A 25,558-nucleotide genomic window follows, 5' to 3' on the forward strand; every position below is an offset into this window, starting at 1 on the left:
GCCCCAGCCAGAAACTTGATTCTTCGTTTGTGCATACTTCTTTTGGGCATATTCTGGTTAAGGACTGGGACAGGAAGCGTTATATGACCGGGTCATGGGGGTTTCTGGATGAAGGTGTTTTCGGATGATGTATATGAATCTGAATGACTTTGCTGTTACAATTTTAATGACATCTGTTGATAGTAACATGACATTTTTTCTAAGATAGTCGAGGATGGTGTATGTGGACTAAGTACGAATACGAGGATGCCGTCAGCGGAAGTAACGTTATTACGGAGTTATCCAGCAGGGATTCCGCCCTCCCGTTCCGCCCTCCCGACTGCTCCACCGCCACCACATCGCCGCTCTCCCTAATCTGCCGCGGCTTTCCTCAACTTAACCAACACCCCCTCTCTGAAAGCGTCTCCACCCGGTATTTACCTTTTTAGCGACAATTTGCCCCTGTTGCGGGTGACGTGAGGCCAGAGTTATTCTTCCACTCATTTTCGGCGATTTCGCGCCTCTCACATCTGATATCCCTCCGTCCTCAACACTGACGCAGTCCCCTCCTTCACACGTGACCCATCACCATGCCTGACGAAGAACCGTCCCTGAACATCCCCTCCCTTCTCACCCTTGCCGTGGTCTCTTTCTTCGTGATCCGATGGTTCTTCAACCGTGACGGAGATGCTGGGGCCGGTACCGGTCGCAGCCGCACGCGAGGAAATGGCGTCGATCCAGCCCACGTCGAGCAGATCTCACAGATGTTTCCTCAGCTCAGCCATCGCGAGATCATGTGGGACTTACAGCGCAACGGGGGGAACATGGCCGCTACTACGGAAAGAATCCTTACGGGCCGTGGCCTAGAAGTGGTAAGTCTTGCGCCTTAACTTGATGGCACGCTGCCGGAGCAAGAGACTCGGCAGTAGGGACAAAGTGCTCGAACTAACGCCGCATGCAACGTCGATAGCCCCCTCCATCGTTTCAACCCCAGGTCGCCATCCCCACCCCCACCGCGCCAGCACAGCCCGCCACCGCGGCGCCCAAGGCGGACGGCCAGGACCTGATCTCTCGGTACAACCTGCGCGCGAAAGTCGGCACCGACGAGGACGCCGCGGCCTCACAGGCTCAGTCTTCCACGGGTTGGTCGCAGAGCAAGGAGGAGCGACAGCGCTTGCTCCAGAAGCGCAGGGATGATATGATCTTGGCGGCACGGAGGAAGATGATGCAGAAGGACCAGACGGTTGCTCAATGAGGTCCCCTTTTTCTGATGTGGCTCTGCGCGCAGGCCCCCCCCCCCCCTCTCTCCTATTCGCTATTCTTCGTTGTGACTTAGCACGGCCTGCATATATGCATGGGATCGTTTGTGGGCTTTCATTGCTTTAGGCTTCCAGTCAAATTTGGATTCTCCTTTCCCTCTTTTCTTTTCTTTTTTTTTGTGACCTGGCTTTTTTCTAGCTCTCGTCATTAGTTTTATACCTTTGTTTTTTGTCGGCGTTGAGGATGGTTCAAGATTTGATCAATGCTGACAGTGCCTCTTCGGCTCGGCATCCACATTTCCCATGTTTCTTTCAGGATGATGGTGTTGACTTTACTCATGTTGCTGTTCCTTTCGGACAGGCTTGCAGGGCGCGCCTTGTTCACACAGGGGGTTCGTATCATTTCTACGTAAATGGACCAGATTGATATGCACTGTATGCGGTATAGTAAATCTGTCAAAAATGAATACCAGGGTATATATACATATGACTTCCCTATTGGGTGCTGCAAAATGCCATGAACAAAAGTACTGTATGTCTCCATAACGCCGACTGACCGCAGATGAGCACTGTGTCAAAAAGGAAGGGCCGTCTCCCGCGATCTAGAATTCCATTTCATCGTCATCGTCCTGCGTCGCATCGTATCCGCCGTTGGCCATTTCTTCTGCCAGCTCCTCCCTCCGCGCCTGTTCCCTGGATGCGCCAATCCGTCTAAGGCCGAAACGTTAGCCAGCTGCAACATAAAGAACCCTTCCCGCAATGTGGATGGGGATCATACCGGAGCCCATCGACCACGCCCGAGATAAACCTCCGTCCCTCGCCGAGCTCGATCGCCCCGACGCCCGTCAAAGCCACCCCGCCTCCGCCCATCGCCGCGGCATCCAGCGCGTCCACCCCGGACCGGATCTTGGCCATGCGCACCTCGCGCAGCTCCTTCAGCAGCCGGCGGGTCTGGTCGGGTTCCACCAGGTCGTCGCTCGCCGCGTCCAGAAGCATATTCCCGACCTCGAGCCAGTGGAAGGGCAGCGTCTGGAGCTCCTGGGGTGGGACGTGGTCGCGCGCGACGTTCTGCGGCAGGAACGGCGGCGCCGGGTAGTACTTCTCGCCGTCCGGGGTGTAACGCGGGGTGGCGACGGCGGGCTCGCCGCGGTCGTGCAGGAGGGGTTGCCCTGGCAGCGGCGGCGGGGGGGAGAACGTGTCCTTGTATTCTTCGTATTGGGTCTCGATGTCTAGGATGAAGGAGAGGGACTCCGGATGCAGCCACGAGGGCGGGAGGATGTTGGCGCGTCGTTGGCGTTTGAGGAGGAGCGCGAGCCAGAGGGGGAGGGAGGCGCGACGAGGAGGAATCAGAGGTTCGACGGGGCCCTAGGGGTTTCGAGACTTAGATCTTCCATATGCGCACAGAGAGGGTGAGATGATGGTGCTGGTGTTTGAAGAAGCGGAGTGGGAAAGGGAAGGTAGTTGTATAGAGACGGGGACAAAGTTGGTGGGTTCGGTAACATGTGCGTGAGTGGTTTATAGAAGTTGACTTTAGATGAGATGCGAATGGGGGTGTGTGAAGCATTTCAAGAGCTTCCTCGATCGCCAGAACTTACACCAAGCAACTCCAGGCCTTCCAGACGCTGACGCGGCAGGATAGTGACCATCTCCATCTCGGCCAGAAAGGAGATCTCCGGGGGCGTGATGCCCCGCGGGAGGGGAAAGGCCATTGTCCCTCAGTCAGGCAGATTGGGCGATGGAAAGAGATTGAAGGCTTAGCAGAGGGACACGGTCCATGCCCCGTGATCAATTCCAATAGATGAAAAATCAGCAAAAGCGAAAGACGATCTATTCAGTCATGCCATTCACGATCAAAGAAAGATTGACAGGCGCGTGGTGAAGGCGGTATGTTTGCCGGGTTTGCAGCGGGATTTATTCTTCCCTTTTCGGAGCTGTCGGACTTGATCCATGATGTACTTTCCCCTCCAATTGTGAAAGCATGAGTTCCTTTTAAAAGGCATCCTTCATCATGAATGCGCAACCGAAGTCAGGCGTGGTTTTGGCCGCTCGCTATGCCGTGCCCTTTTGTTTGCTGTTGATCCCCATCTGGCTGAGCAGGATCAATGCTCACGTCCCCGAACCATATCTGGACGAAGCGTTCCACGTCCCTCAGGCGCAGGCTTACTGGGCTCACAAATGGAAGCATTGGGATCCTAAAATCACCACTCCTCCGGGGCTGTATCTCTGGTCCTATGGGCTGTGCGCTGTTCTTCTGTTCCTTCGTGGCTCTCCTACGGAGCTTACCCCGGAAGTGCTGCGTGCGACCAACGTGGCAGCTACGGCCATTGCGCTACCATATCGCTTGCAGACATTGTTGGACCGATTGCGCAAGACTCGCAACACACGTCCCTCTGGGGCTTGGCTCAGCCATACTGTGCTGAACATCTGTCTCTTCCCGCCCATTTTCTTCTTTTCTGGGCTCTACTACACCGATATTCTTGCCTTGCTGGTGGTTGTCGAAGCATACAACTGGGACCTCAAGCGTTCCGCAGACGGCGCGTGGGCTCCGCTCAAGACCGCGGCTTTCATTCTCCTCGGACTGGCAGCGTTGGCGTTTAGACAGACGAACATTTTCTGGGGAGCCATCTTCTTAGGTGGACTGCAGGTTATCCGACAGCTGAGACTCAAATCTAAGCCATGTCGGTCGTCGGGTCTTGCGGATATTGCTCGACAGGGATGGCAGAATGAGCTGTACGACCCTCTTGTCTCGGAGGCTTCTATTGAAGGTGGGCTCATTGTCCTTGAGAATCGTTGTTAGCTTGGTTAACAATTTTAGACTATTTCAAAACCTCTATTTCACTGGTAACGATTGCCGTGGGTAATCTCGGCACCGTGATCAGTACTTCTATCCCGTACCTCCTCATTCTCGCAGGATTCGGTGCATTCGTCTTCTGGAATGATGGTGTTGTTCTAGGTGAGTTTGTTCTTCGGCTTCAGAAAGCCCTCATGTAGCTCACTGACAATCCCCAGGGCACAAGGAATTCCACACTGCCGGCATTCATCTGCCGCAGATGCTCTACATCTGGCCCTACATTGTGTTTTTCTCCTGGCCACTACTCCTTGGACCCGTCATTAACTTGACTCTCCCCAAATCCCTCCTTCCGAAGTTCCTCGATTTCGGTTTCCCCAAGAAACAGAAGGGACTGCCGAAGCTGCTAACAGCAATTATTATCATTCCAATTATGCTGGCTGTGATCCACTTCAACACCATTGTGCATCCTTTTACGCTGGCCGACAACCGTCATTACGTCTTCTACGCTTTCCGGATTCTACTACGAACCCATCCAGCGGTCAAGTACGCCGCTGCTGTCATCTACTTCCTTTGCGCATGGATGGTAATCTCTGCCCTCGGCTTTTCCACTGCCCCTCAACCGCCCCAGATGAGACAGATTTCCCAACCTGCAGCCTTCCAGTACCCAGAGCCGCAGACCGAGCCTACTCCGAAGAAGGCGGAACGCAAGCAGAAGACAGCAAAGAAGGTTGTCAAGGCATCTAAGTCGGCGGCACCCAAGCCGGAGCCCATTTCCGAGGAGGCATTTGCCAGGATTCAAGCCCACCTCATCCAGCGCCAGAAGCAGCAGCAAGGGGCGCCGCAGGTGAGCTTCGTGCTCGTCTGGCTCGCGGCCACGGCGTTGTCTCTCATCACTGCTCCTCTGGTTGAGCCGCGATACTTCATCATTCCATGGGTCATGTGGCGTCTTCACCTTCCGCCCCAGCCGACGCCGCTGGTGCACCGGCGTCCCCAGAATGGTATTGATGAACTCAACGCAAAGATGGCTACCAACTTTCCGTTGTTCTTGGAGACCTACTGGTTCTTGGTTATTAATGCGGTGACCGGATACATTTTCTTGTACTGTGGGTTCGAATGGCCGCAGGAACCAGGCAAGATCCAGCGGTTCATGTGGTGAGTTTGGGGGCTATGTCGAGAGTGTATAGTATATAGAATCGATGTAAAATAGTGTATTACTAGTGGTTTCAATTGATCAATTGCGGTCAGCTAGCCAGACAACGTGTCAAAGATACTTAGTAGACCTCTAGTGGTGGAATGGCAGCTGCGGTGGTACGCAAGCCGACAATTGATTGTTCCGCCCACTTCTTTCTCCGCACCAACCTCACTTCTCCAACTTTTTGTTCGCTTCCACTGAGTCTGCCCCACGATGGACGAAGCAGACCGTCCTTCGAAACGAGCAAAAGTTCTCGCGGCAACCACGAAGCCTGAGGTTTCTGCCGAAGGTCATGCGCCTAGTCGTGACGATAGCATCGACTTCATCAAACCCCTAGCTTCACTGCACCGCTCCATTACACCTCCATTAATAACCCGCTCAGCCAGGGACCCCGCACCACCGCCACCAGCCCACGACAGCGCCATATCCCCCCCCAGCAAAGCACAGCCATGCACTCTGGACCAGAAAGTCCTCCCCTCACCCATTCAACTCACCCACATCCGCGACTTCCCACCCTCTTCCGGCAACAATGTCGACACTGTTCGGCTCCGCGATATCCTGGGCGACCCCATGATCCGCGAGTGCTGGCAATTCAACTACCTCCACGATGTAGACTTCCTGATGAGCCAATTCGACGAGGACGTGAGAGCCCTGGTCAAGCTGAAGGTGGTGCACGGGTCGTGGAAGCGAGAGGCGCCGAATCGCGTGCGTATTGATGTATGTTTCTGCGATCTTATCCTTCTTATTCTCTTTGTTTACGATCTCCGATCATCCTATCGATCCCCGTCATGAATAGAAGATCTTGGAAGTTTTACAGTGACTAAATACCACCACCCCAGGAAGCATGCGCACGATACCCGAATGTCGAGGCGATCGTGGCCTACATGCCCGAAGCCTTCGGGACCCATCACTCCAAAATGATGATTCTCCTGCGACACGATGATTGTGCCCAGTGCGTTTCCTTTCCACTTCCCAAGCCTAGTGTGTACGTGTGCACACACATGAGAGGCTTATGGGCTAAACCTTGAGGTATAGAGTTGTCATCCACACGGCCAACATGATCCCGGGCGATTGGGCGAATATGACCCAAGCGGTGTGGCGATCCCCCCTCCTTCCTCTGCGCACGAGGAGAGATACAGATGATCCGAGCGACGACGACCAACGGCTCCCCGGGTCGGGAGCCCGGTTCAAACGGGACCTGCTGGCTTATCTGAGTGAGTACGGGTCCAAGAAGACGGGCCCGCTGGTCAGGCAGCTGCGTCAGTACGATTTCGGGGCCGTGCGGGCGGCTCTCGTCGCCAGTGTGCCGTCGAAGCAGAACTTGAGCGAGGCGGATGCGCGGGTCAAGACGCTCTGGGGGTGGGTGGCGTTGAAGGATGTGTTGAAGGATGTGCCTCTCGCTGTTTGTGATAATAAGAAGGGGGACGAAGGCTTGGGGGAGAAGAAGAACAAGAGGCCGCACATCGTCGTTCAGGTGAGTTTGACGCTCTTTGTCTGTGCTTTGCTACTACAAATGTGGGATCTTGCTGATCTGCTCCTAGATCTCCTCGGTGGCATCGCTCGGGCAAACGGACAAGTGGCTGAGAGATATCTTGTTCGCATCCCTGGCGCCTAAGAGAGAAGATCCCAAACCGCGGTACTCTATCGTCTTCCCTACCCCGGATGAGATCCGACGCTCCTTGAACGGGTACGGATCCGGGGGCTCTATCCATATGAAACTGCAGAGCGCGGCTCAGCAGAAGCAGCTACAGTATATGCGCCCCTTTCTGTGCCGTTGGGCAGGGGATGATGATGATGTGCAACCCGCCGTGGTTCGGCGGGAAGCGGGCCGCCGGCGTGCGGCGCCGCATATCAAAACATACATCCGGTTCTCTACGGAAGAGATGACCACGATCGATTGGGCGATGGTCACGTCGGCGAATCTGTCTACACAGGCGTGGGGAGCGGCGGTCAACGCGAACGGGGAGGTGCGGATCTGCAGCTGGGAGATCGGGGTGGTGGTGTGGCCGGAGCTGTTGACCCGAGGATCATTCGACACAGACACCATTCCTCCTGTGAAGACAGTGATGGCGCCATGCCACCGAACGGATACACCCGCTGCCGCTGCAGACGACGCCGCCGTAACCGTCGGATTCCGTATGCCATACGATCTTCCCCTAACTCCGTACACCGCAACAGACATCCCCTGGTGCGCCACGGCAAGCCACAGCGAGCCCGACTGGTTTGGACAGACATGGGACAGTTGAATGTATACCTTGGGCCAAGTGGAAACCAGACCACTCAACATATATATGACTTACCCAACCCCACACACCATCCCCGTCATCTTCATACAATCGACATCACTCCCCGATTCAGGGATCCAACAACAAAGACGGCAGAATATGCTGCATCGCTCATAACATTGCATAATCAAGAGGACACACTCATCCGACTATCCATAGGCCAAATGAACCAAGAAAAAAAAAAAAAAAAAGAGGAGAACCCAAAGCAGATAGCAAGAAGTCCCAGAGTTCCCACAACCAACAAGTAGTATGTTCAGTCACGCTTCGTTCCTCTACTGGGTACCGTACTTCTCGATGAGGGCGTTGACCTCCTTGATGTAGTTGGCCTGAGCGCGCTGCTGGCTGATGTGGCTGATCTCCTTCCAGGCGTTGTACTTGTACTTGGACTGTTGATTTTGCATTTGAGTTAGCCCGCTTGTCATCTCCCTCAGGATTTTCCCCGGAAGGATACTCTCCGGGGGACTAGTATGGACCGGGTAAACTCACCTCCAACTGGTAGAACGAAGGCTGGGCAGGCTCCTCGTTTCTCGAGCGCTTGAAGTACTTGTAAAGCTGTACACCACAACAATCAGCACCAGGTCAGGGGTTCGGGCATAGCTCCCCCTGTGATACGCTCTTCTGTGGGAGGGGACCATACAGTCAACATCTCGGTCTGCCCCGGCTCGGACGCCAGCTGCTTGACGAGCAGGGTGGCGAACTCGAAGGCGCTCTGCAGGGCGGCGGCCTGCTCGCCCTCGACGGAGGCGCTGTCGTCGCCGGCCAGGACGATCTCGACGGCGGCGGAGAAGGCGTCGGCGTTGACCTTGTCGGCGGCGGCCTGCACGGCGGGGGTGTACTGGGCCTTGGACTGGGCGGCCGAGAGGGCGGTGGTGAAGGCGGGGACGGACATGGTGAGGATGTTGTGGTGGATGAAGTTCAGGAAATGGGAAACTTTGGAAATAGAGGAGTGGGATTGGAAGGGAAGGGGAAGTGAGAAGAGGGGAAATCGTCTGGATTGATGGATTGATGGAGGGGGGGACTTAGTCAATGCCCAGTGGTTGTTGTGGTGGGGGTGTAGGGGTTTGTTTGGTTTGTTTTGGGCTTGGTGGGGTTGGCCGCTTGGAGAAGAGGGGGGAATTGTTGAGATCACGTTTGTTTTTCTACTCCTCTTGTTGATTGTTAGCTGTCATGTAGTTTAACGGCAGCTAATTGGTTTTGTAGCAGTAGTGCTGTAGATGTTCTATTGATGACAGATATATGCCTATGTGCATCTAGGAACAACAAGGAATATGAACATAGAAAAAGAAACAAGACAAAACAAAACAAAACAGAACTCTGCCAACGCCCAACCCATTTGTAACTTGACAAACTACGCTCAAGAAAGACTCAAATGTCGAGGCACAAGATCTACCAGTCAACCGCCCAGCCATTCTTCTCCAAGAACTCCTCGCACACCCCTTTCAGCGCATAGTTGGGCCGGAGGTCATCCGCTGTCATGGGTACGCGCGTGATCGGGTCGGCCTTGGATTGTTCCACGTACTTGGTGATTGCAACACGCTCGAAGCTGGTCCCGGACGGCGTAATCACCGGATCGTGCATGATCTCGAACGTGATTGGGTCGATGAGGTAATCGGGTACAACCTGTTGGAGTGGTAGTAGTCAAACAGAGTCAGCTTTCGATACCCTCCAAATGCCTCGGTTGAGATACGACAGTTGCGATCGGCAACTCACCCTTTCCTGAACCTCCCCCTTCGACGCAATGGCAAACGTCTCCCGCAACACCTGGAGCGTCTTCTCCGTATCCTCCCGGAGCGCCTTCTGGTCCTCCGAGAACCCAATCTGACCGATCTCCCCGCGATCCAACTGTCCCTGGAGGTCATCCAGCGCTCGCTGCAGGTCCGCCTCGATCAGCCGTTCCACACTCGCCAGAGTCCCGTTCATTTCCCGCACGCGGGCCGCCTCCTTCGCTGCCCACAGCTGTTGCTTCGCGCGCAGAACCGTCTTGGACAGATTCTCCGACTGCACATTCTTGGCCGCTAGACTCGCCTGGTATGCCTCCGTCGCGACCTCGTGCGCCTCCTGGGGCCGTTGCAGTTCCAACAGGGCCTGCGCCAGATAGAAGCGGCTCTTCAAGCTGGCCGGGTTCTTCGCGCCGTACAGGTCGATCGCGGCGCGCGCGTCTTGCTCGACGCCGGCCCAGTTCTCGAGCTTCATGCGGGTGATCGCCCGGTTGGAGAAGAACGTCGGCTCTTTCGGGTTCTTTTGGATCCTGGAGGCCCAGGCAAATTTTAGTTGGCAAATGTCTTTGGCCGCATGACAACTCTCGCAGGGGAGGAGGGGGGCCTCGTAAATTTTCCTCCCCGTGCATTGATGCTGGACTCACGCTTGCGAAAACATCTCCTCCGCGCTGGCATAGTCGCCCGCCTTGTAGAGCTGATTGCCCTTCTCTTTGAGTTCGAAGGCCATGGTTGTCGTGCTACCGTGCCGCCCGTACACAGGTCTAGGATTCTGGGTGCGAAAACAAGCGGAGATATCGGAGAGCGATGGGGTTTGTATTAATTGGGCAGCAGAAGGTGCTTGATGCGAGGCCCTCAACAACGTGTCCGTGAGAGTGTTTGGTCCCTTTTTTTGTTGGTGCCAGTGAATGAGTAATTGAGCGGAGCGATCGGTTTCTGGTGGGGCCCAGTCCGGTGATGATCCACTGCTCGGTGCGGAGCTAATGCGGTCCTGCGTGACGGTCGACCGGCGGTGGAAGTTCTGAGAATGCTTCTATCTCATGTATACAGCGCGATTGTTTTGGAAGAGGAGGCCGAAAAGGGGGTGTGCTGGTGTGCTTGGATGGTAAGACACGCGACCGGAGGAGGCTCAGTCAGTATGTCTCACGGTAAGACATCAAAGCACTTCGGCGCTGGTTTGGATAGATCGGGGAGGCGCGAACTGGCGCTATCCTTCCTCATTGGAAAGGAAAACCCAAAGCAGTCAGGAGGGTTGTGCGCCATTTTTGCTCAGGTAGACTCGACCCTGATGTATTCGGTGACTTGCTCCTGTCGTTTGCAAATCGAAGCTGATCGACCCCCGCAGAATGATAGATGAGTCAGCACATTAGCCGCAGAACGAAAGTATGGGGTAATTAGTCGCAATGTATGGAGATCGGAGAGCAAGAACGCTGCGCGAAAAGGTGGGATAGCAGGTACAACGGTAACTACGGGCTGCTACAATCATATCGAAAGTCTCAGTAGGTATTTCATTTAATCGTAATTGCTAATCCAGAGCTCGAAAGGACATGAGCAATTGGCCGGCCAATCTAATTCCATTCATCAAGCGGTTATCATCAATTTCGTTTTGAGCTATTTATATAAGTGTTGAAGAATGACTCGGTCCGGATCCAGTCCGCAGACAGGTCGCTTCACTCGAAAATTATTATCGAAGATAGGCGAATGATCTTCGCATCCTCCGATGGGTAAGGGAGAGTTCGGGTAGTTGCCGGATAATGTGTCGTGATGCACACAGGGCCTGTTCTTGCTTCATACCGTCTACTGCGCGGCAGCAGCTTGACTGAAGAGTTGGGCCTCGTAGTCGGAAATAGCCTGGACCTTCTCGGCGGAGGCGCTCTTGGGGTCGAAGCGGTAGGTCAGCCACTCGTTGGCGAGCTTCTTGGCGAGCTCAATACCAATGACGCGCTGGCCGAAGCAGAGCACCTGCGCATCATTGCTGAGGATCGAGCGCTCGACGGAGAAAGAGTCGTGAGCCGTCACAGCACGAATGCCAGGCACTTTGTTCGCCGAGATAGCGACACCGAGACCAGTGCCGCAGATAAACAGCCCGCGGTCTGCCTTGCCCTCCTTGATGAGTTTGGCGCCAGCGACAGCGGGATGAGGGTACGCTGTCTTGTCGCTAGTGGAATTGACGCCTACGTCGAGGATGGAGTCGACCAGCGGACTTTTCTCCAAGGCGACTTTGAGGGTCTCCTTGTAGGGCTGACCAGCCTCATCGCAGGCCATGACGATGCGGAGGGGCTTGAGATCGGTAGACATGATGGGTATTAAGCGATTAACAGGTGAAATGTAGTGTATAATGGAGCCTCGCGACTGAGACGGACAGGAAGGGCGGAGTATATGTCTGATAAAGGATAAGAGTGGATGATGGAACAATGATGAAAAAATGTCGTCTGGGGACAGGGATCGAATCAGCCTTTATATCCTCCTCCTCCACCACCGAATCCTTCCTCGAGCTCTCATTCTGTTGGACCCGAACAGAATGCAGGCTGAGCCCGGGTGCGTGCCTCTCTTGAGACCCAAACCCAAACCCAAACTTTGGCGTTTGATGAGGGGAGAGGACACTGCTCACTGCTCCAATCAGCGCCTTCGACAGCATCGGGTGCATTCAGCACATTGCAGTGCAGTAAGACTGCAGTACGAACAATATCTGACGCGCGCACCTCCAAAGGCCGCTTGGGTTCTCCACAGCAGCGATCGTTCCAAAGAAGCCTGTTTCGATGGAATGCAGGTTGATTCGAATGTTTGGTTCTGGCAGGTCCACCATGGCGTCATGAACTTAACTTATCCGTCGGGGAAAGGGAGACCCCCGATATCTGTTCCGATTAATGCGATTCATGCACCTTAATTGTTCCCTACTCATACCAAAGCAATCGTCCAAATGCGGAAACCCGGCGTTGCGGCGAGCCAGAGATCCACGATGGATCCGTTCATCCTTCAGTCGTCCGCCACGTTAGTTTACCAACAATTGTCCTCGGCTCTGGACGAGACCCTCCAGCCAGGCACCGAATTTGAAATTGATGAATGATTTGATGTTTGGTCGCAATGCTCTCTCTTCTCTTGAGTGGTAATTACCGATCCTTTCCAGTGCAGAGCAGACTAACCATCCTCGGATAGCGCCTGTATCGATTTGACTTACTCCTCGACACCGCCTCTGAAGTACAAACTAACCTACACCCATTATGCATTCCCGAGTCGTCGTTGGCACCTGTCTCTGCTCTTTCAAAGGTTTGCTGGGTGGCTGACAGAATTGAGAAACACTTGCCCCCCAAAGTGTCGGTACTACCTGAGGTATGCAGATCGACGTATCGAGTCTATCACCCATCAATGCGCAACCCAGCTCCCCGGGGTGCTGACGATTGATCGTCTCTCTTCCCACCTTCTTTGATTCCGCTGTAACTATCCAAATAACCTTTGTGACATGGGAGGCTCAGACTCGGTGCCTAGTTACGCCGCAGTGGCTGCTGTGGTTAGATCGCCTTGAGGACAATCTGTTAACCTAGAAGAGTATGACCTGCGGATCTGGATTTCTCGAGGTACGCGAGGCTTTTACTCGCCCTATCAGCACGCATGGTCTCCCATGCTTGCAGAGACAGGCCAGGGTAAAGTCGGAGCCAGCAGGAGAGACGATTTGCGTCGATGGTGCTATCGTTCTGCTTCATTAATGAAGCCGACCAAAACTTGAGGAGCTTCCAGACAATGACACCCAATGGGGTGGGCGGAACACCACCCCACTGGAGAGAGAATTTGCAGATTGCATATGATATGTGCGCCGATGCTACCACATGCAGTGATGTGTCTTCCAAGCCGAAACATGTCGACTCTGTCCGGTACGGTACGAAATATTGGACATACTAACGTATGTACTAGATACCTCTATTCATTGATCCAGGCTCCGGGAGTGGGTTTTGAAGTGGATTGCACGGTCGATTCTCCACTCCCCGCCCCACGCCGGATCGACTGGAGCTGCCAACGTGTTTAGTACAGCCAAGCACTGGATAGTATGCACTATAGTCTGATGGTATCCAGATCCTGCGACTCCCCGTATATTACCGTACGGAGTACTCAAAGAGCCATCCCAGTCATTCCAAGTAACCTTGTACCTTTCCTTCCGTCTTTCATTTTTGTCCAAGCAAGCCATGCTGCAAGCCACCATCTGGGAGGGGCAAAGACCAGGGTCGATCAACCCCTCCTTCTGCCGTGCCACAATCTCGCATCTCCATTCTCAGGCCGGGATTCAGCAGATTAGAGGGAGTTTCATATAGTAGAGAGCTTACATCCCTCCATGAGATGTCCCGGTACTGTGCGTTGACATCGACTCGTGTTCCAAGCACAAGTAAGGTAGTAGGTATGCGATGTCAATTGCGTTTTCTGTTTATCTCCAGCTCTTCCAGTCCCAGCAAACATGCCGGAAACCTGACAGCAGATTCATAATCTTAATGTTGTTTGCTTCTCTGAAACTAGAGATGCAACACACAGGAGGAGCTCATGCACCAGGCCTGATAGTGTCTGAGCTAGTTAATGGGCACTACGGCCGTGCCCCTCCTTGCCCAGCAACATTTTACCCCACTCCGTCATCCGATCCTATCGCTCGCAGACTGTACTGACGTCCCTCTTGGATTCGAGGGTACCAGCAGAGCCGGCCTCGGCGAAATCAACAGCTCCCGAACTGGGACTAGTAGACCGCTTCCTCGGGTTCCTCGAAGTAGCATTGAACGATCCATGACCTGCCAAACTACCCCCGAGCTAACAGCAACCTCGACCGAACATCCACCACCACAACCATTGTCGCCCATCACCACCATCACCACCACCACTACCACCACTATCATCAATTACCAATTTCATCAACAACATCATCATCATCATCAACCACCATGGCCTATCTCCCACTACCCCCCAAGCTCCTCATCATCTCCCTGAAGATGTACTTCACCCCCGCCCAAACCCAAGAATACTGCCGCGCCCTCCTCTCCCCACAGAACGACATCGTCCGACCAGAACACCACCAATCCAAGCTCCTCCTCGCCCTAATCCCCGACTTCCTGACCATCTACCCCTGCGCCGAGATCATCAAGCAGTGGGAAGCAGCGACTACCGCCCCGCGCACCACCTCTTCGACATTCCTCCTCGGCGCCCAAGACTGCTTCTGGGAGTCGCAAGGCCCCTACACCGGCGAAATCTCGCCGGCCGCCCTGCGCGCGCTGGGTGTCTCCCTCGTGGAGCTCGGCCACGCGGAGCGCCGCGATCTCTTCGGCGAGACGGACGCGCAGACCGGCCGCAAGGCGGCGGCCGTGAGCGCCCACGGCATGATCCCGTTGGTCTGTATCGGTGAGATCACCGCCCCGGGTCCCGTGGCCTCGCAGGCCGTGGGGCGGGCGGTGCGCGAATGCGAGGCCCAGGTGCGCGCGGTGCTGGACGCTATCCCCGCGGACGCGCCGGTTATCTTCGCCTATGAGCCTGTCTGGGCGATTGGGAAGCCGGCCCCGGCGGGTGTGGATCATATTGCGGCGGTGGTGGAGGGGATTAAGGCGGTGGTCATGGGGAGGAGTGGTGGCACTAAGGGCGGCCGCGCGGGGGAAGTCCGCATTCTCTATGGGGGAAGTGCCGGGCCCGGGCTGTGGGGCGCGGGCGGGCTGGGGAAGGCCGTCGATGGCATGTTCCTGGGGAGATTCGCCCACGACATTGAGGGAGTTCGCAAGGTGGTTCGCGAGGTCGAGGAGACGATAGCCTGACCTGCGTGAGTGACTGGAGATTTGTTCCTGTGTGTAGAATGGTGTAGGTTGGTATGCGGTTATGCCGCTGGACAGTGGCAGTCCGGGGCAGACCAGACCCAATCAACACCTGACCTGACATGATACGAGTTGAATTCTCCAAGAATGATTCATTTCGAAGTTGGCTATTCTCTAAAGGGCAATGCCGAAACAACGCCCAGTGGCATGCTGCTTCTCCGCCGGGGGTCATAATGCTCAGTTTGGCTTGCCAGATCTCTCCAATTCTTCTACTCGTGCTCGGGATGGTTGTTCTTGGTGTTTCCGGGGATCTGGACTCCCGTCGACCCGCGCGGAGTTGGTCCCGTGCGGGGGAAGAGAAAAACAAAAAAACACGTGGGGGCACCTGACCTTCCCCAACTGCTTATTGCGGAAGTGGCGTATCGTTAGTGGCTCTGTCTTTCATGCTTCGTGCTTCATGCTTCATCTCCGCCCTAGCTAGGAGGCTCGGTGGGACTATTGATAGTCTAACAGTTACTTTTATTCTATTTACAGCGACAGCGGGACCCGGGATCTCCTCCTATGGACACCCACAACAATAAACGCTCGGATCCCCTCTTTTTTTTAAACACTCCCAACAAACCTATTGCTGCTTCTTGCCCTCGCGCATCTCCTGCTTCACGCGCGTGACCGTTCCCATCCCACCGTAAGTGATAGCCGTGTACATCATTGCAACCGAGGCTCCGGCATCCAGAACTGCTTGCGCCTGCTGGCCGTTGGTGACACCGCCAGAAGCGAAAATGACCTTCCGGGCCAGACTGTCCGAGGGTTTCGGAGGCTCCACTGAGGGCGTGTTCTCTGTGTCAGGCTCGACCTGGGCCGCGGTCGTGGTGGCCTCCGCGGCGGCTCCTGTCAGCTCCGGAGTGTTGGGAGTGGCATCGAGCATCGCCCGGTAGCGAGCGACAAGCGCGACGGTACGGTCGAACAGTTGGGGTCCGGAATAACCTCCCGTTTCCTTCAAGGTCTCCTGCTCCGCAGCCGGCAGGGTGAATCCCTTGGGGAGAGCATCAGGACGACGGTTGGTGGTGTTACCGACGATTACACCGTCCACACCGGAACTCCAGACAGCCTGGCAGATGCCAGAGACCTGCTCGTCTGCATCCTCGTCGGGGCTAACCTTCACCATGACATAGGGCTTGGTGGTGCGGTCAATGCTCTTGGCAGCTCCGACAACGGCCTTTAGGATGGCCGTCAGGGGAGCAGTCGCCTGGAGGTCACGTAGACCGGGGGTGTTGGGACTCGAGACGTTCACAACCAGGATATCAGCGTACTTGGCGACGCGGTCCACGCAATACACGTAGTCACGCTTGATGGCTTCGATGTCGTTATCAGGGGTGACCTTGTTCTTAGCCACCTGCACAGCAAGAAGCTTGCCAGGCCGCAGACTACCTGGAGGCACGCCGGCCTCGCCATTGAGCACACGCTTCTCAGCCAGTTCATGCTCCCCAAATCCATTAGCGTAAGCGAAATCCTGGACACGCTGCTCAAGCACGGCAGCCATATGGTCGGCGCCCTTGGAGTTCAGGCCGTAGCGGTTGATCATGCCGTTCTGGGAGACGACACGGAACACGCGAGGACGGGGATTACCATCCTGCGGCAGAGGGGTCGTTCCACCGACCTCGACAATTGCAGGCCCGATTTCGAACAGTGGATCCGGGATGTCAGCGTGCTTGTCGAGTCCGCCAGAGATACCAATTGGGTTGGAAAGGGTGTATCCGAAGACCTAGCGAAGGCGAACAAAATCAGCAAGATGTCATCCATAGACCCTCTTTCTCACCTCATCTAGGATTAAGAGAAGCCCGGCCTTACCTCCGTCACCAACGACCCATCTCCGTCCGGATCGCCCCGTTCTCTGGGATTAAGACCGTACTTGTAGAGCGTCTTCAAGATATCCACGCCGAAGTGATGCGCATCCTCCGCATCGGGGAACAAGGCCCTCACCAACGGAACCATACCATACCGATGCACGCTGGCCCGAGTATCCGTGGCGTATACATACCCGACGAGCGCACCCAGCGCCAACGTCGTCCCAATGACCGTCCTCTTGAGCCCACGACCGGCCTTCTTGGGTGCCTCCTTTGCCACTGCCTCCGCAGTCTCCGCAGCCTTGGCTGCGTTCTCCTTCACAGTCGCTTCGGCGGCCTCGGCCACAGCCTCCGTGGCCTTCTCACCCGACGAGGCAAATCGCATCTGACTCGTGAGTTGCGCGGGGAATGATGTGGAGCGGCGATAGAGCATCGAAGAGGGAACCGGGGACGCGGCGCACTGAAGGCGCAGAGAGGGTTGGAGTGCGCGGGCTCGCGAGGCCCTCCAGACTGCGTTGGCGGCCATTGTGAGTTGGTTCCGGGGGAGCGTCGTAAGTAAAGCGGTGATCTGTTTCAAGTGTTGCGTTCTTCACCGGGAAGAAGTCGGTTTTAGGTGAAAAAGGTTGATGACCTATGCTGGAATTGTGGTGGGCAGGGTGTTAGTTGTATGGTTTCAAGTGGCGTGCTCGATGCTGGTAGGTTAGAGCTTTCTATGCCGTAATTATGCTATACTGAGGAGGGGGAGAAAGGAGAATTGCAGGCAAGGGAGGAGCAGGCGGTTCAATATGTAGATGACTTTGAGATGTGTAGGGTAGATGGAGAAACTTCTAGCGAGGGATGGGACATTTATAATAAGTATGGGGATGCAATGAACCTAGTGATTCAATTCTGCAATTGTGACGGAGTGTCTCTCCCGCAGCGTATAAGAGCGTCTGGGAGAGCCCATGCCTTTGCATATGGCCTTGCGCTGAAAGTTCCGGTTCTTTCTGCCATTCCCCGCGAAAACGGAGTCGAACCGCGCGGTTGGAGATGACTGCATGAGGGGGGGGGGAAGAACGACAGAATTGACTTACCACACCCGCCTAATGCCTGATTTGCGTGCAATTGGGAGCAGCCCTTGAGCAGTCTTGATGAGAAAGTGAAGCGAGCCGAGATTAAGCAGCAATCGTAGGCTTGAGCGGTAGAGAAAAGAGCCCCGACTCGGGAGAAGGGAATACAGCCGGCTTTGCGACAGCCGAAGCCCAGCCGACAACGGACGGATTTCGAGGCGGTGGGCGAATTCAAGCCGGCAGAATTATGCGGGCTCGGATGCGGAGGGACAGGCGGGGAGGCGGTGTGTAGTATTATCACGAGGATTGATAGTCATTGACAACGGATTGGCGATCAGCACGTCGGGATTCATGTTCAATTGACTAGAAATAGATATTTACGGCATAATACAAGGTGTGTTTGCCCAACCAGCCAGCATTTCCCAACTAAGAACATAAATAGATACTAGATGTCTAGCGTTGGGGAATGCAGGTGAGTGCGGATTTAAGCACAAGATAAGAAACCCAATTGAGCTGAAGTGAATTTCCGCTATGTTTCCAAACTCCAAGATCACGCGTACTGCCTCGAAACGCCTCTGATTTTGCTGCCATGACTTCGTCGCTGTCTCAGCCGTTCAGGGTGCATGCGTCTGCTTCGTACATGCTGGGAACACCTGACGTGGCGGATGATAGCAATGCTTGGTGAAGGAGCCGAAGAAAAGACTTGTATTATACGGATGAGAGAGTATGTAAACAATTGCAATGCACACCCAATAATGAAAGAAGCAGGGCATGATAGACACGGATACCACTGTCCCACGTGAGTAGGAATGGCGGTAGAGAAGAGCGATGCGCTGGCTGGTTCACTCGTCGCTCATTTCGTCATCATCTGCATCGTGAGGAGTTGGCTCCCGCTCAGCGCTTGCGTCGCGGTAAGCAGATGCATCAAACTCGTCCTCATCCTTGGTGTCTTCCGGCTCGGGTTCTTCCGGGGCGGGAGGCATACTTTTCGAATACTTCGGGTCAATTGCAAGTCTGTGTTGAGCCCGCTTGTATGCCTCTGCCTCGTCTGGATCGCGGATGGCAACTTGCATCTGATCAACTTGGTCTTCTTTCGTCTTGGGGCGCGTAGGAGCGAGACCCGCCTGCGCAATGGTCCGGGCTCTCTCGGGCTTCAAGCGAGTCTTTCCAAGAATGGGATAGTAGTAGGCGGCCATCTGTCTCGCAGACAAGCTATCGCGCTGGCCTCCGCGCACCTCAGAAGGATCGAAAAGCGTCACGGCTATGTCTCGCTGCTTCTGGCTATCACCGAGGGTTTGAGCGCTGGTAGCATATGTACGAGCACGATCGTAACGGTGAAATTTGGTACCGTCAGGCCCGTCATGAGTGTACAGCTCTTCATTATTACGGTCCGGGTTGGTCAACTGCAGACTTGCAGAAACGCTCTTGGCCAGCTCTTTCTTCTCGGGCAAGAACAAATCGTAATCCCAGGGAATGGGACCGGGGTCGGGATACAAATCAGGATTTGACTTGTGCAGGGCGGCCTTGGTCGCATGCTCCTCGCATATGCGCTCCTCTGGTGCAGACGGATGTAGAATTGCCACATCCATGCGCTTGTCTCTCTTGTTTGATATCTCCTGGATAGGTGTTTTATCGAACTTAAATTGAACGAAGCCTCCTGGATCAGGGAATCCCTGTAGATCAGGAAGGAGAGGGAAGAACCCGACCGGCTTCAATTTAGGATTATCAGGATGCACTGGATGAGCCCACGCATCGAGTTCGAGCTTCGTCGCGGTGTGACCCTTGATGCTGCTCGCCGTATCTTCGCCAACATGCTTGCTATTGGGATAAGCGACGTCGAACCCTTTCTGAAGGTACTTCTTGATGTAGATAGGGTCGTCCTGTGACCGGCCTTTGTCGAGCGAACGCGACTTTGTTCGGACTGTCGTGACCTTGGGGCTATCCGGCGCACGAAGCCCGGCAGAAATGTATTGTGTGCGACGGAGGAAACTGACGTTGGTGTTCTTCGGGGCAGGGTTCTTCAGCTGTTCCGGTGTCATGAGAAGTGCGAGATCGGCGGGGTCAAGGGGTTCAGGGTTCTCGGGAGCCATGATCGCTGTAAGTTGACTGCTGTCAGCAATTGCTCCAGAGACTTATGCGCACAGGGTCAACAAACGCACCACTCTCATCGCCCAGATGCAAACCGGGAATGCCGACCAAGTCGAGGGGCATACCACCCTCGGCGTCAACATCGATGTTAGGCTCCTCGCGACGAGCCAGATTGGCCGTAAAACCCGGGGTCAGAAATCTCTGGAGGCCCTCATGAGGTATCTCCATGAACTTCGGAGGCATGTCCGGCGGGGGTAGGTCATTGCGATAGCGAAGTGATGCGATGTACTCTTGGTGAAAGCCCCCCGAGGAGCTGCTGTCCTTTGATTTCGACATTGTGTCTTGTGAACTTTGAGAAACTCTGGTTTCCAGCTATTATAGGTTGTTGCTAAGCTTGGATAGAGCAATTGATCTCTTAAGCCGGAGCGTGTCAATTCACAGGCGCTCTCATCATTGGTGGTCGCATATTTGACTTACCTAGGTGGTCGGGGTTTTAAGCCCTCCAAGAATTTGCAAGCTTGGCGCCCAGTTTTGAGGTTCCGGTCACGTCCGTAAAGCTGAAGCCAATTGCAAACAAGTATGCATCGAAGGTATCATATAAAAGGAAGATTTGAGGACATGCGTGCACTACAGGCTAACACTAGAGGATTCAGGACAAACTCACCTGTCTGAGTTGGAGGCATTCTGCACTCTGTGACCGCCTACTACTCGTGATACGCACTCGCCTCGGAAAGTGGTTTCTCCGCAAGCGAATGGTCAATCTATATCAATCTACGGAGTACTACAAGTTCGATTGTGCGAGATTCGAAAACGGTATGATAATCAGACAGAGAAACTCTTTCTGGAATGATTCAAGAATTGGAAATAATAAATATCAATCAAGGATATAATAGAGCGACTATAATTTGTATCATAGGTAATCCGATACCCACCAACACCGACCATTATTCAATGAAGCAAAATGCCAAAAGGCCATCAAGACATCATGCGGGAATCAGTAAGACCACATGCACTTGTACGCCATCAACCTATGTCCCAAGCGATCATATTCCAGCTGCCCAATCCAGCTATCATTGGTTCCACTCAGTTTTCCAAAGACGCTTGCGCCCTTCCAGACAACGACCTGCGGGTCGAGATCTCGGGGAGGAGTGCCGATCATGATCTCCTTGGCAAATCCTGGTCGAAGGTTTTGGAGACGCTCTTCGAGATATGAGTGAAAGCCATTGATCAAGCTTCCGCCTCCCACGACCATGATACCGCCGAGGAAATCTCGCATCTTACGTTCGTCGGAACGAGCCGCATGCGCAATAGAAGTCAAAATTGCACTGTCCAGCGGAAAGTTTGGTAAAATGTCATCGCGTTCCTCAACAGTGGGCGGACGATGAGACAATGCGCTCTGGCCCTGGCCAGCAGGCACAGGCGTAGCTGCGCCGGGAAGTGGTGTACCTAGCGTCTCCGGTGCCGGCGATCCGGCAACAGACGATCGAGGCGTAGCATCCAGCTCCTGTACACGGCTAAGAGCATTGATCTGTTGGGATCGACTCGGTGTAGCTTGCACTTCTAACGAATTCGATTGAGCGTCTCCATTTACCGGGCCGTGGTTGATAGGAGGGGCAATAGCTGTTAGAATCTCGGACTGAGCGGCCGATGTTGGGTCGTTGGGCTGCCCATCGTAAATATCAACTGAGCGAGCAATGAGTTTTCTCCTGCCCTTGAGCTTCTCCTCGTGATTGAATATGGATGGCTGGAAGTAGCCCATAGGCGCAAGATGAATCTCATCGTATGCTTTGAATGTGTATTTCCGAGTGTCTTGGCCGGCGACTCGAAGGTGGAAATCGTAGACCTGAACGGACACACTTGCCTCGTTCATCGTACAAACATTCTTCTTCAGCTCTTCGGCCAACAAGAAGTCATATCTATGCCAAAGGTTGATCTCCGCATATGGGAAATGGTCGTAAAGCATCATCTTGACAAATGTCTCCGTTACATCGAGGCCACCGTACTTCAGGTTCACTCGCGAGTTTTCGATGCACATGCCCTCTTCCACGCAGCAGATCGATGTTTTTTGAGCACCAATGTCAACCACACAGGCAGATGTGAACCCTGCGCCAAACGTGGCTGCCAAGCTCTCTTGAATGAAGCAGACGCGAGCAAAGGCGAATTCTCGCATGAGCAGTTCCAGAACCTGGGTGACGTACGATTTCTCGTACAAGTCTGGGATGACAAAGACACATGAGTACTGAGGCCAGTCCTTCTTGCTCGTGAGTCCTAGCTGCGATTTGATCGCATCCTCGAGAATAAGTGAAATGTCCAAAAATAAGAGTCTCTTGTTGTTGTAGTCTGTCTCATTGCACCAGCCATGCTTAATTGGCCAGTAGAGTTTATACCGGGGCTTGGACGCATCGGGTATTCTTAAAGCTGCTTGTCCCACAATGTACTCAGGTGCAGGATCTGAGAGCTCAGTCCATTCGACCCGCATAGGATCATTGTGCTCTGAAATGGTTTCCGGTACTGTCCTCCGATTGTAGTTGATAACCATTTCTTTTGAGTTTGGCAATGTTCGACGCTTGTTTTGTCGCATATGGGCCTTGAGTTCTGCCGACATTGTCGTGTACTGGGAAGCGAACTATTACCAGAGCGCAATAATCAGCAAACAATCAGCCAGTAGAAGAAAGCGGAAGACAAACCTCAGGACCGAACATTTTTTCGGGTTCCATATCCGATCCATCGTCCATCTTTAGCCGCTTTGGACATGGCTCTTCGTGGTCTTCAGCTTCGTTGGATGGCGCTTTTCGCGCAATCACCATGGGTATGGTCTTTGGCAAGGCATCGCTAGCCAGTCCGATACGTAGGTTCTGGCTCCCGACGTGGACCACGATCACCTTAGAGCCCGCCGTCTCAGCAGTCGTCTCCTCGGCGTCCTCCATATTGGTATCCCCGTCGCCTTCCAGCTCAGCTTCTGGCAACCCTAGGTCATTCGCCTTGGCCATAGCCAGCGCACGGTCCCGGTCTTTAGCTGTCTTCGCCATTCGATTCCGCGCCTCTTCGTTCTGCAGCCGAAATGCGAGGTACTGATCATCGCGCTTGAGATAATCACTATGGATGATAATAGTCAGCCAGGCTGCAATTTGAAGTAGTATAATAGGCGATAGCGTACGTATAGTAGTTTTTCTGGTTGATGGGAGGTATTTGCGGCCAACTTGACAGCTCCATATTGTTGTCGGTTCTCTCAAGACCTGTTCTCAATCAATCAGATGGCAGTTGAGTCGGGTAACACTGGAGAACATACCCTCATCCCGAAGGAGAGCCTTGCCCGACTTCTTACCAACCATATTGAAAGGCTGGTTGTGCAATCGGCGATGCGACGTAGGTTAAATACGGGAAATGTGTCTTGAGATGGTGGAATTGGGATTATTGTGGTTAGAGGAAACCCATTCGTATGTTTTCAACTTCCCACTCTAATGGAGGGAGATCAGGTTGCGACGTAAAAAGTGGGCAGGGAAGGCAGGAAAGGGAGGATGTGAGGGGATTGAGCGATGAATGACCGACCCAGCGATAAACTGGCGAGGGAATCCGGAGAACGATACTAACAATCCCATATGTTAGTTACTAGTGAGCTCGGGCCAGCCCGATCGGCAGGAGACCGCAAGCCAATGACGGTCACCACCATTTAGTCAGCTCTTGGTCCTCGCTCGTCGAGCTGTTGCGGTAGGTTTGGTCATATCTGTTATTTCTACAAAGACATATCGTCCACTTCTGCCGGATTTATCCTTGCACCACATACTTACTCCTTGGTCGGCGCAGTTGTTTGGACGACTGGATCGTCGTGTTTGTGTCCGCCCGCATCTCCGCCACCGCTCCAACGCCCTGATCCCGCCGAAAGACAAGAGACAGACAGACAAGACAACCTCCGTCTCACACCTTGCACTTCCCCCCTCCGAACTCACGATCAGCCTATCTTAATTTCGTTGCGATGGGAGGTTCGCTTTCACGTCTCTGGTCCTTCGTCTGGGCAAAGAAAGAGATCCGCATCCTAATCCTTGGACTCGTATGTTCTTTCGACGTCACGCTACCCTTAGTAGCTATTCCCACTTCCGCGGCTAACGGTTTCGCTCACTTAGGACAATGCTGGAAAAACAACTCTCCTTTACCGACTGAAGGTACGCTTTAGATCTATCTTGAGATCCATAGCGCGGAGACTGACGGGACTTTCTTAGATTGGTGAAGTGGTCACGACGATACCCACAATCGGATTCAACGTTGAATCAGTGACGTATGGAAATTTGAACTTCAATGTTTGGGTGAGTACAACAATTTCTGGCGACTGCGACTTTTCTTGTTTGAAAGCATCATGGCAATAAGAGTTCCTCTCGGCTGATCCCCTTGCCTCTTACAGGATCTCGGAGGTCAAACATCAATCCGTCCATACTGGCGGTGCTACTATGCCAACACCGCTGCGGTCATATTCGTCATTGACTCGACAGATATTGAACGACTCGGCACGGCTGCGGATGAGCTGGCGGCGATGCTCAATGAGGAGGAGCTTCGTGATGCGGCCCTGTTGGTGTTTGCCAATAAGCAGGACCAGCCGGGTGCCAAGGGCGCCGGTGAGATCTCTGAGGCTTTGAAGTTGGGCGAACTGCGGGACAGAAATTGGAGCATTGTCGCATGCTCTGCTATTGACGGCAAAGGTCTGAATGAGGGCATGGACTGGCTGGTTGTAAGTGAAGTTGCTGGTTCTATCTTTTTCCGGACTTACTAACCGTCCTCGCCCCTAGCAAACACTCCAGTCGGAGAACGCATGAGCCCGATGCTGCGATTCCAGTCATGTTCATAGATTTGCTTTTGATACACCTTCGAAACTCGGATGGAAAACCACCAAGAAACGTGGACGCGCCAGCTTTGTTGAGGAGCTTCTTTCGTCGCCTGTGCGCCTTTTTAACATTGTTCTCTTTCGAGGCAGGGCTGTCGTTTATACATTATACCTTTTTGATTCCGAAATGTGTTATACGTTGCATAATACCTTAATTCATTCTACCATGATCCTCGTTGGCTTGGTTGTAAGGAAATAGTGCTCCTGAGTGAGATGTTTGAGCTAGCGCAGTCGAATTTAGGACCAGCCAATGTTAGTTTGTCTGCTATTGTGCACAGTTATAAACTGACACCAGTCCTATGTTTTGTGATTCCATTTTGTAGAGTGTTCCTTCGGCGAAACTGAATATCCAGGTCTTGAGAAAACAAGCCAGATCACTATCACTATTTGTACCTTTCCAAGACTTAGGCCCAATGCCCTTGAACTTGGTAAACACAGGCCGATTTCTGATAGCAGTCCGTATTATTTTATATACGAATCCCTCCTCAGCGCACCTCCACACAGTTGGAATCTACACAGATATCCTCTTATCTTAGCTCCTATCAGTGATGCTGATTATCACAACGATACATAGATAACCCACCTACCATACAATCTCAACCAGATTAGCTGACCAAGTCCGAAAATTCGAAATGAACCGTCTTTAAATAGCGTATAGGAACTCTGTTATCCTTACTACAGCTCAAGCGCCGCATATACCATATTCTCCATT

General features: G+C 53.7%; 12 protein-coding genes across 12 annotated transcripts; 5 read left to right on the forward strand and 7 right to left on the reverse strand.

The window, feature by feature from the left end:
- The first annotated feature begins 374 nt into the window (after positions 1–374).
- BO82DRAFT_352810 (CUE domain-containing protein) lies at positions 375–1,711 on the forward strand. Its single transcript, XM_025634794.1, has 2 exons — positions 375–851; positions 950–1,711. The coding sequence occupies exons 1-2, from the start codon at positions 570–572 to the stop codon at positions 1,232–1,234; spliced, it is 567 nt and encodes a 188-aa protein (XP_025493603.1). The 5' UTR covers positions 375–569; the 3' UTR covers positions 1,235–1,711.
- Positions 1,708–3,098, reverse strand: psf2 (DNA replication protein PSF2). Its single transcript, XM_025634795.1, has 3 exons — positions 2,834–3,098; positions 2,017–2,603; positions 1,708–1,949 (listed from the first exon to the last, which is right to left on the reverse strand). Exons 1-3 carry the CDS (start codon positions 2,945–2,947, stop codon positions 1,841–1,843), a joined length of 810 nt encoding a protein of 269 aa, XP_025493604.1. The 5' UTR covers positions 2,948–3,098; the 3' UTR covers positions 1,708–1,840.
- Positions 3,099–3,221: 123 nt separating this feature from the next.
- alg10 (dolichyl-P-Glc:Glc(2)Man(9)GlcNAc(2)-PP-dolichol alpha-1,2- glucosyltransferase) lies at positions 3,222–5,204 on the forward strand. Its single transcript, XM_025632253.1, has 3 exons — positions 3,222–4,003; positions 4,054–4,191; positions 4,248–5,204. The coding sequence occupies exons 1-3, from the start codon at positions 3,247–3,249 to the stop codon at positions 5,183–5,185; spliced, it is 1,833 nt and encodes a 610-aa protein (XP_025493605.1). The 5' UTR covers positions 3,222–3,246; the 3' UTR covers positions 5,186–5,204.
- Positions 5,205–5,434: 230 nt separating this feature from the next.
- BO82DRAFT_279581 (tyrosyl-DNA phosphodiesterase 1) lies at positions 5,435–7,467 on the forward strand (the record flags this gene model as incomplete). The annotated part of the gene is made up of 5 exons (XM_025631266.1): positions 5,435–5,938; positions 6,061–6,173; positions 6,257–6,623; positions 6,663–6,695; positions 6,763–7,467. The coding sequence occupies 5 exons, from the start codon at positions 5,435–5,437 to the stop codon at positions 7,465–7,467; spliced, it is 1,722 nt and encodes a 573-aa protein (XP_025493606.1).
- Positions 7,468–7,677: 210 nt separating this feature from the next.
- On the reverse strand, positions 7,678–8,434 carry BO82DRAFT_352813 (acyl-CoA binding protein). Its single transcript, XM_025634796.1, has 3 exons — positions 8,144–8,434; positions 7,993–8,058; positions 7,678–7,892 (listed from the first exon to the last, which is right to left on the reverse strand). The coding sequence occupies exons 1-3, from the start codon at positions 8,393–8,395 to the stop codon at positions 7,779–7,781; spliced, it is 432 nt and encodes a 143-aa protein (XP_025493607.1). The 5' UTR covers positions 8,396–8,434; the 3' UTR covers positions 7,678–7,778.
- A 277-nt stretch (positions 8,435–8,711) lies between these two features.
- Positions 8,712–9,951, reverse strand: BO82DRAFT_331747 (putative U-box domain protein; the record flags this gene model as incomplete). The annotated part of the gene is made up of 3 exons (XM_025633154.1): positions 8,712–9,126; positions 9,217–9,754; positions 9,869–9,951. 3 exons carry the CDS (start codon positions 9,949–9,951, stop codon positions 8,893–8,895), a joined length of 855 nt encoding a protein of 284 aa, XP_025493608.1. The 3' UTR covers positions 8,712–8,892.
- A 757-nt stretch (positions 9,952–10,708) lies between these two features.
- Positions 10,709–11,978, reverse strand: BO82DRAFT_352815 (RpiB/LacA/LacB family sugar-phosphate isomerase). The gene has a single exon (XM_025634797.1). It carries the CDS (start codon positions 11,517–11,519, stop codon positions 11,019–11,021), a length of 501 nt encoding a protein of 166 aa, XP_025493609.1. The 5' UTR covers positions 11,520–11,978; the 3' UTR covers positions 10,709–11,018.
- Positions 11,979–13,678: 1,700 nt separating this feature from the next.
- On the forward strand, positions 13,679–15,046 carry BO82DRAFT_352816 (triose-phosphate isomerase). The gene has a single exon (XM_025634798.1). It carries the CDS (start codon positions 14,138–14,140, stop codon positions 14,993–14,995), a length of 858 nt encoding a protein of 285 aa, XP_025493610.1. The 5' UTR covers positions 13,679–14,137; the 3' UTR covers positions 14,996–15,046.
- Positions 15,047–15,437: 391 nt separating this feature from the next.
- BO82DRAFT_331757 (dihydroorotate dehydrogenase 2) lies at positions 15,438–17,221 on the reverse strand (the record flags this gene model as incomplete). The annotated part of the gene is made up of 2 exons (XM_025633155.1): positions 15,438–16,754; positions 16,841–17,221. 2 exons carry the CDS (start codon positions 17,219–17,221, stop codon positions 15,615–15,617), a joined length of 1,521 nt encoding a protein of 506 aa, XP_025493611.1. The 3' UTR covers positions 15,438–15,614.
- A 1,506-nt stretch (positions 17,222–18,727) lies between these two features.
- Positions 18,728–20,309, reverse strand: BO82DRAFT_400493 (uncharacterized protein; the record flags this gene model as incomplete). Its single annotated transcript, XM_025639188.1, has 2 exons — positions 18,728–19,980; positions 20,045–20,309. The coding sequence occupies 2 exons, from the start codon at positions 20,307–20,309 to the stop codon at positions 18,728–18,730; spliced, it is 1,518 nt and encodes a 505-aa protein (XP_025493612.1).
- A 524-nt stretch (positions 20,310–20,833) lies between these two features.
- BO82DRAFT_331764 (putative chromatin remodeling complex subunit (Arp8)) lies at positions 20,834–23,512 on the reverse strand. Its single transcript, XM_025633156.1, has 4 exons — positions 23,263–23,512; positions 23,131–23,209; positions 22,661–23,069; positions 20,834–22,599 (listed from the first exon to the last, which is right to left on the reverse strand). The coding sequence occupies exons 1-4, from the start codon at positions 23,303–23,305 to the stop codon at positions 20,968–20,970; spliced, it is 2,163 nt and encodes a 720-aa protein (XP_025493613.1). The 5' UTR covers positions 23,306–23,512; the 3' UTR covers positions 20,834–20,967.
- Positions 23,513–23,681: 169 nt separating this feature from the next.
- Positions 23,682–25,095, forward strand: BO82DRAFT_352820 (ADP-ribosylation factor family protein). Its single transcript, XM_025634799.1, has 5 exons — positions 23,682–24,021; positions 24,095–24,133; positions 24,191–24,274; positions 24,370–24,693; positions 24,752–25,095. Exons 1-5 carry the CDS (start codon positions 23,947–23,949, stop codon positions 24,776–24,778), a joined length of 549 nt encoding a protein of 182 aa, XP_025493614.1. The 5' UTR covers positions 23,682–23,946; the 3' UTR covers positions 24,779–25,095.
- Positions 25,096–25,558: the final 463 nt, after the last annotated feature.

The sequence above is a fragment of the Aspergillus uvarum genome, assembly GCF_003184745.1.
Source record: "Aspergillus uvarum CBS 121591 unplaced genomic scaffold BO82scaffold_16, whole genome shotgun sequence".
In the NCBI taxonomy this organism is placed as follows: domain Eukaryota; kingdom Fungi; phylum Ascomycota; class Eurotiomycetes; order Eurotiales; family Aspergillaceae; genus Aspergillus; species Aspergillus uvarum.